Source organism: Agelaius tricolor, unplaced genomic scaffold (genome assembly GCF_023055355.1).
Source record: "Agelaius tricolor isolate 1412-34295 unplaced genomic scaffold, bAgeTri1.0.p SCAF_2, whole genome shotgun sequence".
NCBI classification, from domain to species: Eukaryota; Metazoa; Chordata; class Aves; order Passeriformes; family Icteridae; genus Agelaius; species Agelaius tricolor.
This window is the reverse complement of record NW_027269262.1, coordinates 11,477,251-11,492,983: the sequence shown is the minus strand read 5'-3', so window position 1 is coordinate 11,492,983 and position 15,733 is coordinate 11,477,251. Positions and strand designations below refer to the sequence as shown.

The following is a 15,733-nucleotide window of genomic DNA, read 5'->3' as shown; positions in this document are numbered from 1 at the left end:
AAACCAACAGTGTCAGTCCAGAACCACAACATAGGTATTAAGGGAAAATATAGCCATGCAGTCACAATCTGACAACAGCCAGGCTGGGATGCATCCTCTCAAGAACTATTTTGGTCCTTAAAGGGGATGTGACAGCCAGAATAATAACAAAGTAAAACTTCACCTCAGTGAAAGGGGACTGTCTCCCTAGTGCCCACCGTGTTGCACGGTGTAGCATATGTGCATGCTACAGCAGATTATAAAGTTATTCTTTCTTATTTGAAAGTCAAGCTTTGCACAAGGTGAATGGAAGAACAAAGGGAAAGGAATATTTATTGTGAAGAGCACACACTTCCCGACAGTGGAGCATCTCCCAGGTCCAACATCAGGAGCTCGCTGGCAGGAGGAAGAAATACTTACACCCAGTAAAACAGCATCAGCAGGAAGGGACAGATGATGACTGCCTGGAGGACCTGCCAGTCCCTGCAGAGGGCAGCCAGCCCTGGCATGAGGAACTGCCCTGCCATCTCGATGAAGCTCGCCACCATGGTGATCATGAATCGGTGCCCGGGAGGACAGAGCTCTATCCCTGAAACACAGAGTACACAGACAGTCAGCCCCCACCAGCAAAGACACCCTCAGAGCAACTCTAGGAAACTTCAAGGGAGGTCATGTCCTACAGGAGCTTTGGTCAAAGCTATGCAGAATCAAATAAGTTTTGCTTCCTCCCATATTTAGGCTCTAGAGAAGCCCATTAACAGCTGTCTGTGGAGCAAACATTGTAACTTCCATATACCTGCTGCATCCTCACTGCCAGATTTCCTTTAGTCACTGCCTAGAGAAGCATTTTACTTAACAATAAGGTGTTTATTTTTAAAAGGGAATGTATGGTCAAACACAAGCCAAAGATCTTGGGTCATGGCTTTTCACACTTCTCAGGAACACCACCTGTCTTCCCAAACAGTTTGCTGGGAGGTGGAAGAGCACAGCTCTCAGCAGGATTCAGGCACCCAGCTCAAATGAGATGCCACCTGCCCACAGCTTAATGTGCTCTGACTCAGCCAATTCCAAGCTGGATTTGGCTGAGTGTGTTGTTTCTGGGTTTGCTTTTCCTAATAGCTTATCTTGATCAACTTTCAAACAGGCCAACTTCCCATCTGTCTTATCCTGCCCTCCATCCTTCCTTTTGCTGTGGGGCAATTTACCACCATCACTGGTATCTTCAGTTGCCTCAGCTGTCTTGTGACAAGTGAGTTGATAAAACTCAGTTCACTAGATCAAATGTTTCCTTAAACCCTGAATCCTGCCTAACTTTATTCAGTCAGAAGATGAATTTGTCAGAATCACAGCCTAACAACAAAATTTTTAAAAGTCACAGAAGAAATAGAAAACACAAAAATGGGACAGGCTTGTGGAAACTTTTTCACCAGTAAGACTGTAATAGAGGCCTCTATATCATATTTCCCATTTGCCCACATTCACTTGCACAGACTAATTCTTTAGCTCAATAAACCTGCCACAAATGTTGTGTAGCACTTATTGGAATGCTGATACAGAAAGAGGCCTGTAAACATTTGTGATATGTTGCTGTCAGCATTATTGCTTTTCTATGGGGTGTATTCTGTAGTAGTTTTAAATTAGAATTTAATGGTTATTAAAAATTTCACTGAAAAGCTCTAAGAAAATAGGAAGAGATGACAGGTACTCCTTCATTCACTCTCTAACCTGCAGTTTGCATTTATCACTGTAACACAGATTTAAACTAACTGAGCAGGAACTAGCTTGCAGATCAAATGTAGGATTAAACACCATATATTTTGTTCCCTTTCTTTTCAGCCAATACAAAAACTACCAACGGATTTTTGCCAATATAAAAGGAAACTGTATCTGTTGTCAGGCAGCCCAAATTTTCATTAGCCTAACCACAAACACAGCAGCTTTGGGAACAAAAAGGAGAGAAAAAGCTCTCAAAGACTCTCACATGCTATAAAAGGCTTTTACATTTTAATTTGGTAAAAAAGATTAAAACACAGAGCTCCTTATGACATTAATATGGTTTCATTCTTACTAATGAAATATCCCAAGCCTAGGAAATTTTTGTTGTTCTATGCAAAGAGGTCATTTCCGTTTTATTTCTCTAATCTCCAAATATAAAGTGCTTCTGTTTGTTTTTCTAAACCTTAAAGTAACAGTTACTCACACTCCAATATTCCTTCATTAAGTACAAGGTCGAGTTTTGTTGCCATAGAAACAGGAAGTCTGCATTAGATATGTGAGGCTTTAGCATTTCAATTGCATTGCTCAGGTTAGTATCAGGTAAAAATAAAAATAACCGAGATATCAACTTCTATATAAAGTCAGGAAGCAGTGACCAAATAATAAAAGTATATTTTATTAAGTCACTGGTGCACAGTAAAAAACTCTACATGCAACAGTTACTCATTGTATAGAAAGGAAATAGCTTCAGAGATTGTTTAGCATCTATTTTCTTCTCTGGATTATCACATGCATATGATCAGTTTCTGCCCTTTCCTCTAAAAAAGCTGGAGATGACAAGAAAATAATCCCTGCTCTAGCTGGGTGAGTGTGACTTTCAGGCAACACTAGCAGCATATGAAATACCACATCTCTGTTGAAATGCTTTACATATTAGGACAGCCTACTGACTTTCCAACATATCTGGCTTCAATTTTATATGATAAAAGATTCAGCACTGCAGTTTTTAGCAGGCATCTATCAGTCAACCCTTTCCCACCCCTGCAGCAAAGCCACCCTCCGCAGCAGCCTTGCCCTAGCAGCAGGAAAGGCACCCAGCTGATGCTCACACTGGGGCCTCCGTGCATCCAGGCACGAGGAGGCCTCTGCACCTGCAACCATTTCCACCCAGCTCACATGACAAAAATACCAACTCAGATCAAATCACTCCAAGACTGAGATCAGCTTTACCCACCCATGGCAAATCGAGCAAGCAAGCTCCAGCTCCCCAAATCAATGAGAAAGTTTCCATCTCAATTACTTTGTGGAGCATGGAGCAAAGCCTCATCATACACGCTAATCACAGAAATTGTCATCAATACCAAAAACTCCCAGATACATCCATTTGCTCCACTTGGAAAATTTTGTGTGGGCAAGGAGACATGCATGTAAAGGATTTTGTTTCCTTGCCCAGCATTCCTACTCTATGCAGCTCAGTCAGAGCAGCACATCTAACTCAGAGACCTAAATTCCCTCAAGCCCAGGGAAGTGATGGTATGGGCAAGTTGAAACCTGCATGCAAAGCTGTCCTGCAGTACATGGGCAGTGAGATCAGGCATGCTCAGGACACGTGGGACAGACTCTCTCACAGTCAACAGGTGCTCAGCAACAGTGGACAAACAAGCCAGACCCAGACATCCCCCTAAGGCAAAACTGCTCCCAGCCTGAAGGCAGCTGTCTTATGTCAGGTGTAATCCAGAGCTGGGCCCCCCAGGCATCCCAGGCACAGGGCACTGAACACATGAGACATGCAGAGCATATTGCACCTCTGGCTGGGAAATGTGGGAACCGGGTCCTGGGGCCAGACCTGTTATGCCCATGAGCACTCAGGTTTGCTGGGGTGTGAGTGAGGGAGCTACTGAAGAAGCTCTGCAGCACCTTGGGGGCTCAGCCCCACTGCCTTGTGCAGGAGGTCACTGCCCTGGGCAGTGAAAACCACAGGTCAGACAACAGCTTAACCAGGCAAATGGAACAGGTGCTGGTGACAAGAGGTACAAGGACTTTACATCAGAAAGGGGAAAATGTCTTTGCTAACAGCTTCTCTCCCTGGCACTGGGATGGACAAACTGGGCTGGTATCCTTTACAACAGGTTTTCAGGCAACGTCTCCTGAAAAGAAGATGGGAAAGTGAGATAAAATCACCTTTAATTATGCCATATCCTGACATCTGAAATGCTGTCCTCTCCCCTTTCCAACTGTTTTTTTTTCTCCCATCCTCTCCACCTGTGGCTGTGGAAGGAGCATCTGGGAACATACAGACAGGACACTGGGAAGAACTGCAGTATTACTGGGTTAACATCAGCTCATGTAGCCACAGAACATGGTCCTGCATAGCCCACCTCCTCCAAATCCCACCAGGCAAGCTGTCACTGCCATGGAGGGACTAAGATGCACATCCTGTCCTTCCTCACTCCATTTTGCACTTGCACACTGGTAACAATCTGTTTCAGATTTCAGAAACCCTCTCGTTTTTCTTAGAAGGCTGACATTTATTCTCAGAATATTTGCTCAAGGATGAAAGGCAAATACTTCTATTTTAAAAAAAATAAAGAAGTTAAGTCATTTGCAAATAGCATATCAAGAGGAAAAAGAGGCTACATTGCACTGCTTGAACAACTCTCTAGCATTCACTTTCCCATCTCCAGACCCAAAACACAAAGCAATCCTTGTTCTGCAGCCCAAGTTTTAGCTCCATCTGAAACCACAAGGTAGCAGCTTTTTGTGCCTTTCCAGTGTTCTCTCCCTGCCCAGTTTCCATCTGTAAGCCACCAAGACTGTAATTATATAGGAGTATCCCTTGGAGAAAATGGCCAAGACAAAGCACCTGCTGGCCAACAGCATTCACACTGAAAAAAATCCCCAAGGAGACAGTCTGATTCTAGGTTCACACTCACAGTTGCACATTGTATTTAAAAAAAAATCAAACAAAATCCCCCAATTTCTGACAGTTTGCCCCATATTACTGCACACCCAATTCTCTTAATTCCTTCCATCTTAGCACTCCTGTGAGACATTCCTCTTCTTCGAAAGGGAGATAAAAAAATGAGACTCAGGTGAAAAACACTCATAATTTGAGAAGGATTCTATGGCAACATAGCTTTAGGTGTAAAATGTGGGACACCAGAAATTCCCAGTGGCAATAACAGCCTACAGCACCAAGGCTGTGTTTGCCTCAGCCCTGCTCAGCCAAAAGTCAAGCGCAGGATGTGACCTGGAGAAAGAATTTTGCATTTGGACTCTGCTTTTCATCAGAGCACAAAAGGAAAGGAAAAAAACCTCGAAGAGCATTCAGTTTCCCAAGCTGTTCAGCGCCTCCAGCACGTCCCACCACCTCCATGCTCCCTGAGGTCACCCTTTTGGCACGAGGAGCTCTGCCACCTCCATCACAGTGATCTTGAGGACTGCTGGGAGGTGACCCTGTCCCTGCTGCTGCTGTGTTTCCTAATTCCCACCAAGCTCTCTCAAACCTCTGGGACCTTGTCTTCCTCCAACACTCTCTGTGGGATTTGCCCTCTGCTGTAAACAAATTGTCTCACTGGATTCTCCTAGAATAACATGGCCCCCAAGCTAGCTTTTGACTGGCTGACCAGATAAAACTGCAGCAAAAACTATCAATAACTCCCAGACAAGTCTGCAGCTGGCTGCTAGGGAGACAGGAAAATAAAATCCAACATATGTGCTTATATACACAAATTTCCCCTTGGTTACTAGACACAGACTTTTAAGAGCTGCAAGCCCTACCCATGGGCTACGTACACTTCCACCTCTCAGCTACCACACTTCTGATTCAGTCCTGGCTGAAGTGGCCCAGGCTAAGCCAACACTCACTCCTGCATGAATTTAGACAAGGAGCACATCATCTTGACTGCCTTTGCTGTCACCAGAAGGAAGAACCATCACATGTAAACACAGTTTATTAGGGAACAGCAAATGAAGTAACTTGTGGAAGTAAAGGTTATCACACACACTGCAGTGCACAGACAACCACCAATTGATGTAAGCACAGGACAGAGACAGAGTGAAAGGGAAGGAAAAATCTAATTTCCTCTCTGGAGAAATCCAATCCACTGCCACAAAAAGAGAACAGTAATAGACTGAAACTCCAATGGCTGAGTAAATACTATTATTTTCCCCTAACAGCACATCAGGACAGAAGTTATTCTAAAATACACTTGTGAACTGACACAGGTGCTCCTTCAAAGGTACTTTTCTACACATCATCAATTTGGTGAGAGTTCCTTTGAACAGATGCTAGCCCACCATTTAATTAACACATTTAATATGTGTCAAATCAGTCCCTGAGCACTGACATAAGCTGAGCTGACGGAGCCGTCAGGCTGGCACCAGGGCAGGCAGCCAGCACGACACCTCACCAGATGTGCAGCAGCACACTTAATTTCTGACCTCAATAGATTGCCCGGATCTACTGCATGGAGCTGTCCTGATAGGGAAATATCTAATCAGAACAGAATTCTTTCTTATCAAAACTAATTCAGATGACCATTTGGTATACAAAGACCAGGACAGTGCCAAAACTGACGCCAGGCAAAATACCCTTTAGATGAACTGTGGAGCCCCACAGAGAGGAATAGCATGAAAAAAGTAAATATAGGTATACCTCTCATGCAAAATCCAACTAAAAAACAAGGTGCAACCTTCCCTCTCTTTACCTTCCACATGCCTGACTTGCTCCTGTAAGGCACAAATGAGTAACGTGCCATCCCAATTTCAGGCCTGATACTGCTCAGCTGTGTCAGGGTATCTTAGGAGGAGCTTTCCGAGCTGCAGACAGTGTGTAGCTACCCACAGGTGGAGGGTTTGGACCACAGGCACGGAGCCAGGTTGGATTTAATGCAGGGCGTTTACTCAACCCTCATTAACTCAGTTGCAGGAGCTGTGGACTTTCCAGGCACAATGTATATGCAGCAAGGCAGGGCAGGGCAAGGCTGATCCCAATTCCTGCAGGGACAGGAGATCCTGAGCAGAAGCTGCCTGACCAGTGTGTGGGATGCAGAGATGTCTGCAACCATTCCCTGGATGCAAGCTGTTGTCCAGGGAGCATCAGTGGCAGGGAAAGAAGCACGTGTCATTCCCCCCGTTCATCCCATGGCATCTGCATTTGCCAAGTTTTACATTGCACAAGACAAACAACATCTTACCAAACAGATGGCTGACTGCATAAGAAACCTTTAATACACCATGCCTGTCATATACAAATAAACCCAAAGAAATGTTAAATCACATTTGAGGTGCTGCAGTTGCCATCTATCCTACTTCCAGAGGAAAGCAGCAGCAGCATCACTGCAGCTCCCAGCCAACACTGACTTTTGGTGACAGTTCCTGGATGTGAATAACAGCATTCTGAAACAACACAAGGAGAATGCCCCTGGAAACCTAAACAGCAGGGACAAGGAGCATGAGAAATGGGTAGATACAGAATGGGTAGATACAGAACACAGAGAAATTTATAATTTCAGTATAAAGATGGCTTAAATTAAATGCAATTTAAAAAGTGATTAAAAAGCTTTACCATGACATATGTTTTTATGCATGTTAATTGCCATCTATAAAAAAAAAATTCTCCTCCACCTCCAGTCTAAAATTTCCTATCCCCCTTAAGATACTCTCCAAACCCATATAAATGTTTGATTATTTCTGCAAAAAACTGAGATTGCACAGAAATATATGGGACTCTTTCTTGTTCCAAAAAGGAGGCTTTTTCTAAAGGAAACGCACAATTGGTCACAGCAATGTTTTGCAAACCTAACACCTCTACTGTTCACAACAGCTGGTGCCTTTTCTCTTAGTAGGATTTAAATCATTATTGACATCTTTTTGACAGGAATGTGTATGAGAGGAGCTGAAACAAAAACTGATGTGAGATGCATCAGAGGAGCTCATTTTCTTTGATGCTTTAGTTGAAAGGGATCTGCATCTGTATTTGTTAGCAAATTTTTAACAACATTGTAGCTACTTAAAATAAGAACAGAGAAGAAATTCAATAGCTGGAAATCTGCACTTCTCTTAATTTATCACTGACAAACAATATTCCAGCAGCAAGCAGCTGTTTCAAAAGCTCAGTTTGCAACCTCTAGATGGATGATGGTCCTCAAAGAAGCAGAAACAAAGAAAAAACAACATAACACCTTGTTTCAGGTCTATTAGACACTTCCCAGCTTACTGAGACAGCAGGGCAGCCCCTCTCTCTGCAAGCACTGATCCCACATGAGGTGCTCCTTCAAGGAGGATTTTTTCACCATTACCATCATGCTATTGGATGAGTGAATAGATGCACTGGGCCCTGGATTTGAGCACATTGTCAGCAGAACTGCACATTGCTAACAAGAATTTGACACGGGAGACTTGAGTTGGTTGCAGCCTAGCTTATCAAACAGAAGAGACAAGCATGGAAGAAAAGTAAATGGAGGACCAAGAAAAGTACTTGGTGCTTTTTAGGTCATAATAAAGCTTTGCCTGCCCTGCACCCACTCCCTCAGATCAAAGGGAGACAGCTTTTCTGAAGCTCCTCACATCCAGAGGCACAACCTGGAAAGCACCTTGTTCCTTTCTCTTGTGTCAACTTCATAACAAGCCCTGAATGGGATTACATACAGAGTCTAAGCAAACATTGGGTGCTGTTTATAAAACTCTCATAAATACAATTGTAACCCCATACACATGTGCAGATATATAAACATACACACATATTTATGGATATGTGTGTATATACACACCAATATAACTGTAAAGGCAAAAGCCCCAAGCTCCTTTTCCTCCCCTGATCCCCCTGTGATGTCAGAAGCAATCAGTGGAAATTAGGGTGATGTCCTGAATAACCCATCCCATCTCAGGGGACCTGAATTGCTCAGGTGGCACCACCATGTCAGAGAGAGCCCAGAACACACAGCACTGGCTGAAAGCACCAGGGCCAGCAGAAGTGCAGGCGATTTAATCAAAAGCAATTAGTGAGCCTCTTTGTGAAGGGCTGCCACACATTTGGCCCCCAGGGCAGCCTCGTTTTTAAAGATTTATGCCAGGCACTCTGGATAGATATTTAATGAACGCTGTGAAAGGGGAACTGCAGGGATGCAGAGCCAATGAGCTGCTGTGTTTTGGGTGCTCTAAGCAACACATGCATTCACTGGAGAAGGAGGTGCTACTCAGACTAAGGGGTGACTTTTGCATTAATAATTCTCTGGCTCCAGGGCTCAGCATTAACCCTGACACAGGTCTGGGGAAGGCAAAGTCAGGCAGACAGAATTGAGACACCCACCCAACAAGGGAGAGCCATGGCGAACACTGCACAAAACCACTGTGCCTGAATAAGAACAGGCAGGACAGCCCCTGGTCAGATCTCTAATTTTAAGCCCATGAGGATGAGGATACAAAAAGAAAAATGAGGCTGTGGTAACGCATAGATGGTGAGAAACCTGATACAATAGCAGATGGTGCACAGTTAGAAGTAGTACAGATATTGTTTTTTCTCTTCCATTTCCCAATGAGCTTTTATCTTCAAAGTAACATTTGGAAAGAAAAAATATATTCTAGGGAAAAAAGAAAAGAAAAAATATATTCTAGGAAAAGAAGAGGAAAGACCAGTGAAGATTTCCTTTTGGTCTATTGATTTTAAAGTGAAAAAGATATGACATCCAACCTTGGGAGAAAACCTGCTCCCTGAAGCAACGAAAATTCTATTTTTCATTCAAAATCAAGTCTTCCATATCTAGTTACAGGCTTTTATTCCTTATGTTAAATGCATGATCTCTGTGCTGTAGAGAACACTTTCCACCACTCTGCACACACAGAGGGCTCTGTATGGTGGGGTCTGCCTGTGGCTGGTTTGTGGGCAGTTCTGCAGTTCAGAGTGTGATCCAATGGGCATGGTGACGGTGCACAAAACTTGTCAGGGAAAGAGCATTCCCTTTCCAGCCCTCTCCAAGCACATCTCTGCAAGCCAAGGGTAACTCAGCAGGTTAGCACTTGCAGGTGCACACACACAGAGGTGAGCACAGTGGAACATCCTTCACTGTGCTGTTGTCACATACGACATAAAATGACCTTAACACTGCCAAAGCTTAAATATTCCTTGAATTTCTTCCTTACTATCTTTAAAAATACCAGACAAAAGCTTTTGTGAAAGCTTTTTTCCTGTTAAGTACCAGAATTCTTTGATTTGGTAAAACCTGATTAGACAGTGAAGAACAATAAAAAGGGAATTGGCATTACAATGCCTCCAGCATCTCATATTTGCATGTGAATTGCTGTGCTAAGGATGTCTGTGCAATAGCAAACCAGACCACCCAGAAACATCCACTGGGATTCAAAGTTTATCCAGAATCAACCCTGAAAAACATGTGAGTTTATTCGAGAGTTTCTCACAGCCAAGATGAATATGCAGCTTCATCAGTTTTAAATAGTAATATCTTGTTAAACCTGGGGTAAGAAATAAATGTTTTTGCTGAATGGATGGAAAGCCTCCTCTTGCTTTGCAATAACTTTGGAAAAGAGAAAGACAATGTTTCTTCACATCTTCCTTCCATGAAAGCTGGCAAGTAGGCTGGGAATAGATGGATCTTCCTGAGTAGAAGCCATCCTCCCATGGGTATGTTCACTTTTCTGTGGTGAAAGACTTCTTTCAAGAAAACTCCTGCCACTTACAGAAGAGTTCAAATATGGCAACACTTGCTGAGTTGTTCCAAATAAAACTAGAATAAATTGCTGAGCTAATTAATAGCCCAACATTAAAAGGAAGCCCAGCTCCTTGGAAAGAATCCAGCTGCAATTCATGAAAGCGGATTTCACTTGTTTCGATTACAACAGCAGTAGACTTTGTACACACCACAGCTACAGCTAAAATTGTGAAGATATATGCCCATACCTACACCTTGAGAAATGAATGACTCCTAACCTTCTCTTAGCAGCACCTAACTGTTTCTCTATGTGAATTTCTGTCTCAAATGCAAGCTCCTGTTAAGTGGTGTTGTGCTGTACCTGTGGTGATACAAAGCCAAAGATAAGAGCTGTGCATAGAGATTATGCTGTCCAGGAGATCACCCAGCAGAGCCTGGTGTAGACTTCACCTTGCCTAGGGACAGTCAAGCTGTACTCCTAAGGTCAGAGGATCTTAGGGAGGTTCTCTCTGTAGTAAGTTTGCTACTGACTTTGAAGATACATGCACACTGCAAGCAGTTTCTCCATTATTTGTGTTTTTATTTGTGCATCAATACTTTGATTGCTTATAGTACATAAATGGCAACACGAATCTTATGTGCTGTTTCCTATGCAAGGGTTGCATTGTATGTGGTATTAGATCATCCCTCCTAAGAGAACAGTTTCAGGTACTTCAAAAAAACCTCCTATATTTACCACCCTTTTGTAGCAAGAGAAAAAATGCATAGAAGGTGGGAGAGTGAGAGAGAATGACAAAAAGAAGATTATGGTCATGGGAGGAGAGAGACATAACTAACAGGAGGAGTGCCCCTGGCTCATCATATCAGATTTCCTTCCCACACTCAGCTTTGAATAAATCATTCCATTGCTTGGCACAACAGAAATAATTCAGTTACTGTTTCCAAATTTTCCTTTGTATCTCTTGCAGAGCCAGCAAGGGAATAAAAAAGGGCAGAACTGGAAAAGTACAGGAGGTGAGATACAATTTTCAACTCAAACACTGGTTTGCTTCCTAACTGTATTCAGTCACGTACAGGAACATGGGAAACTACATGAGAATTCCTATCCGTGAGAAAAATGCTGAGAGAAATGGGAGGAAAAAAGCCTTTGTGGCTGATCCTGCCTTTCCTGGTGTGACAGGGGATCCTCAGCACCCCCATGCAGGGCTCAGACACCACCACCTCCCAGGGCAGGTCCCTGTACCTGCAGGCACACAGCAAACCTGAGCACACTGTAGGCATGTGTTCCTCCTGGTATGAACAACACAGGAATGTCTCAGGGGCTTGAATATTTCCCAGATCGGGTAACCACACATCCAACAGGACAGGAAACACCCTCCACGACTCCAGGGCAGCACCATGCACATGGCTCAAGGGCAAAGCATCCCCAGGAAAGGAGGGCATAGCCCTTTGCCAGACCATTCACACCACAAGATTCCAAACTACTTTCTCAAACACTTGTGGGAACAAGGAGGAACTGAGTTCAGGCTACAAACCTATCTAACATGTTGCACAGTCCAATTAGGAAAACCACCTGGTAGCTTATATCCAGATTTTACCAAGTCAGCAGCTAAAGAATTATATCCAAAAGGTATTCTGGGTTACATGGGAAGTAAGCATAACTAAATCTTAAAGATCTGGTTTTGCTGAAACAAAGTCTGTGAACATGTAATTTGAAAAAATAAAATTAATGTTCACTTATATTTGTATATGTTTATGGAAGCAGAGAAGACAAAAACTGCTCTCCCACCTTGCTGAGAAAGCTAGAGAAAGCTGCTGCACAAGGCTGTCCAGCACTGGACAGTAAGCAGGTCTCTTCACACATCCCCGCCCACTTGCATGATGTTCCCAGACACAGGGAAGCTTTAATCACTGTTTTCTCATCTAAAAACGGGGCCACAGCCAGAGGAACTGGAAAACTTGGAATTCAGGCTGGAACCACTGAGCACTTGGTCTGCTCCAGGTGGCTCCTGAGGGCTTTGCATGGGGAAGCACCTTCCTTCAGGTGCCTCAATGCAGAACACCAGATTTAAGCTCAGGTTTTTAAGAAAGGGCGTTCTGTTATCATCACAATTTGGTTATTTAACAGCAATATGAGGCTATATATGGCTGTGCCACAATGAAATACAGAATTTAGAAATTAGAGCTACAAAATTAACAAATAAATAACAATTCAGTTAAGCCATTTCTTCAGCCACTTCCTCACATTTATAATTTAGCAAGATGTTTCACACGGAAGCAGGAATATCTTTTCTACCAACAGTATGAATAGACAGAAGTAAACAAAAAAAAAACCCTTTTCTAAATAAACCAACTTCCTTTCCAGCTCTTGCCCAAAGGAGAGGAAATGTCAGGCATTCACAAAGGCTGGGTGACATAACACCCTGACTCCCTCCAGATAAGTAAGGTGCCAGATATCTGCAGCAGAAATGTCGGAGCGGCCCAAGGCACACAGAAGCTGCCCAGCCTTGTATCCAATCTCAGCACGGTGCCAGGAGAGGGCACAGGTACCACCTTATCCTGGAGCAGCAAGCAGGGAAGGTCCTGTTATTTTGCTTGCTCTGCCTCTTGCACCCATTGTGCAGAACCAGTGCACTGGGGGTGAAATAAAAAATTACCTTTTTATGAAGAAAAAAATTGCAAAGCAGCTAATTAGCTTTTGCCCTCTGTTTACTCTGTAGCAAGAGACTCTGAGCTCCCAGGGCACCGGCATGCGCTGTCATACAGTAAAGCTCACTCCCTGCCCTCCCTCCCTGCATGTTCCAGCATTCACTGCCCGAGAGTAAATTGCCAGTAAATACAGAGGATGGATACTCCAACAACACACAATCAACCTCCAACAGTTTCACTACCAGTAATGAGTTTCCCTCACCCCAAAATCCAGACATCACACACCCGCACCTTTGTCTACATAGAGTTAAGTCATTTGTATAACCTTCATCTGGAGGTGGTTTTTCTTTTAACCTGACCAGGAGCTGTTGCTCAGATCACTTTGCACCTGACTGCTGTAGGGCTATAAATAACACATCCACAACACAGCCTTGTACTCACATGCATTTGATTAAAATAAAGTCAACTAAAAGGCAGACCACCTTTGAAATGGAAACAAATGGATACAGAAGGGCTGAGGAGTTGAAAGACAGAATTTCTGAGCTAGTTACTGTCAGGCTGCCATCTCCATTGATGGTCTGGTATCACCAGCAACGCTTCTGCATAATCACATAAACAAAAATCAAAGCAGAGAGAAAACTCTAAATTTTTAGGGGGTGTAGAATTGAGAACAACACATCAATGTAATAACAACAATACCACCACCACCCAGGGACAACATAACCACATAAATATACGCACTTATGACTGGCAAAAAGTGGTATGCAAGCCCCTAAAAGGAGAGGACAAACACTGGTAAACAAAAATGGAACAAAGCAAATGATCAGCCCTGCCTTGCCCCAGGCTGGCAGTGCAGCTCACTGGCAGGCTGGGGATGGCTGAGCCTTGTCACTTGTGGCCTTCCTCCCTTTAAGAGAACTCAATTGATAGCCAGTTTCAGAACTCCAGATATGAGAAATTGGATGCATTGATAGGTTTTAGGCAGCATAGCTTGGTTTTAATATTGACCCAGCTGACTGGCAAAGAATCCTCTGCAAACAGTAAGGAAGATTAAGATCTGAAGTGTGGCAGCAACCTTATTTCCAAATCCTTCTGCAACAGAGGAAAACTCCCTGTGCAGTTCACCACACAGAGGAGAGCGGGGAGCAAAAAATATCCAAGCTGTGTTCAAAGAAGGAAAAGTGTAGGCGTGCAGGGCTTGCACTGATTTATTACTGGCTTATCAGCAGCTAACATATAAAACCAACTATAAAAGCAACAGATGTAAAATATTTTCTATTTTAAAAATCACTGCACACTCTTCCTTCCTAGAAGGTAGAAAAACTAAGAGCTGACTTTTCAATTTGAACAAATGCCTCCACAATCATAACAAAGAGGGAAAAAATGTTAAGGAGGAAGAAAAAAAAAACCCAAACCCAGTCTTGCTCTCCCTCACCTAATCACAAATAACATAAAAAGGGTCCTTGCATTCAAGTACAGATCCTAAATACACAAACTCTAACCTTCATTTTTTGTGAAATTGAATTCATTGAGAGGCATGCAAAATAAATAATGTTTGAAATTTTTGCTAATAAGGACATCTTCATGTCTAAATATGAAAAATATTTATATCACATTTAAAGCTCTAAGCCTAACCATTAATTTTCATACATTACATCAGATTCAATTGCCTGTTAAAAGGATCTTCCCTTTTACTCAGTAGCCAATTATTCATTAACCTCCTAGAAACATTCAAAGCACAATTTATTTCAGAGACAGATAGGAATTTGTAATTATAAAGATATCTGAATTTAATTTTTTTTAATGACAAAAACAAAACATGAGGCAACAAGACACCTAACTGGCCAACATCAGGATGAGCTCCATAAAAATAACTTTGGGCATGATTTTTGATATTGAAAGACCCATATAATCACAACATCTGCAAACATTTTCAGCTAATGAAAGTATGACCAGAAGGAGTCTTACATTAAAACCACTCCTGCAGCCTGTGAAACAAGGACCTGGATCCAATGCTTCAGTTATACTTCCACTTAGTGACTGACTACACTATTTCTGCTTCAACAAAACATGTTGGATGTTAAAGGAGCCAAACAGATATTTGTACCACTACAAGCATCACCAAGTGCAACAGACAAGGCTTAATTAAAACAAGAGTACAGTATATATCCAACCACCCTAAGAACAAGTTTCTCTTGTTTATACACCACCAGGTATTTCAGATCAAACAGGAGAAAGTGTCCCTGTTCCAACCCCTTCCTTCCATGGTTTCACACATAAACCACTTAATGACTATGTGCTGCAGCATATGCAGTCACTTAATATTTATCCACACGTCCACTACCTACCTTGTATCACCAAAGGAGCCTAACACAAAAACTACTGACTCTTAAAATATGTATCAGTCCTTTTGCTTAGGGGCTGCCAGCTCCTGGGACAGGGTAGAGCAGCTTTGTACAAATCCACTGCAATACTTCCTTTCCAGCTCAGAATAGCAGCAAATTAAAAAACAACAAAACCCCCCCAAACCAAACCAAACAAACCAACCCCCAAAACAAACAAACAAACAAAAACAACAAAAAAACCCATTACCTGAAATGAGATAGTGAATTTACCTAGGGTATGAATGTGGTTTGTAACACACCTTCACTATGAATGCAGCTTGTAACACACCTTCACTATGAAGTTGTCTGGGTTTCTCTTTCACATCTTGCCAGAAA

The 15,733-nt window shown here is 42.8% G+C and overlaps 1 protein-coding gene across 3 annotated transcripts in view; it reads right to left on the bottom strand.

The window, feature by feature from the left end:
* Positions 1-15,733, bottom strand: part of SLC22A23 (solute carrier family 22 member 23) — a 108,830-nt gene that overhangs the window by 34,708 nt on the left and 58,389 nt on the right. For all 3 annotated transcript variants that reach the window (XM_071452781.1, XM_071452788.1, XM_071452795.1), the window contains exon 4: positions 400-568. In XM_071452781.1, the coding sequence (XP_071308882.1) occupies positions 400-568 (169 nt within the window). The remainder of the gene's footprint in view (positions 1-399; positions 569-15,733) is intronic.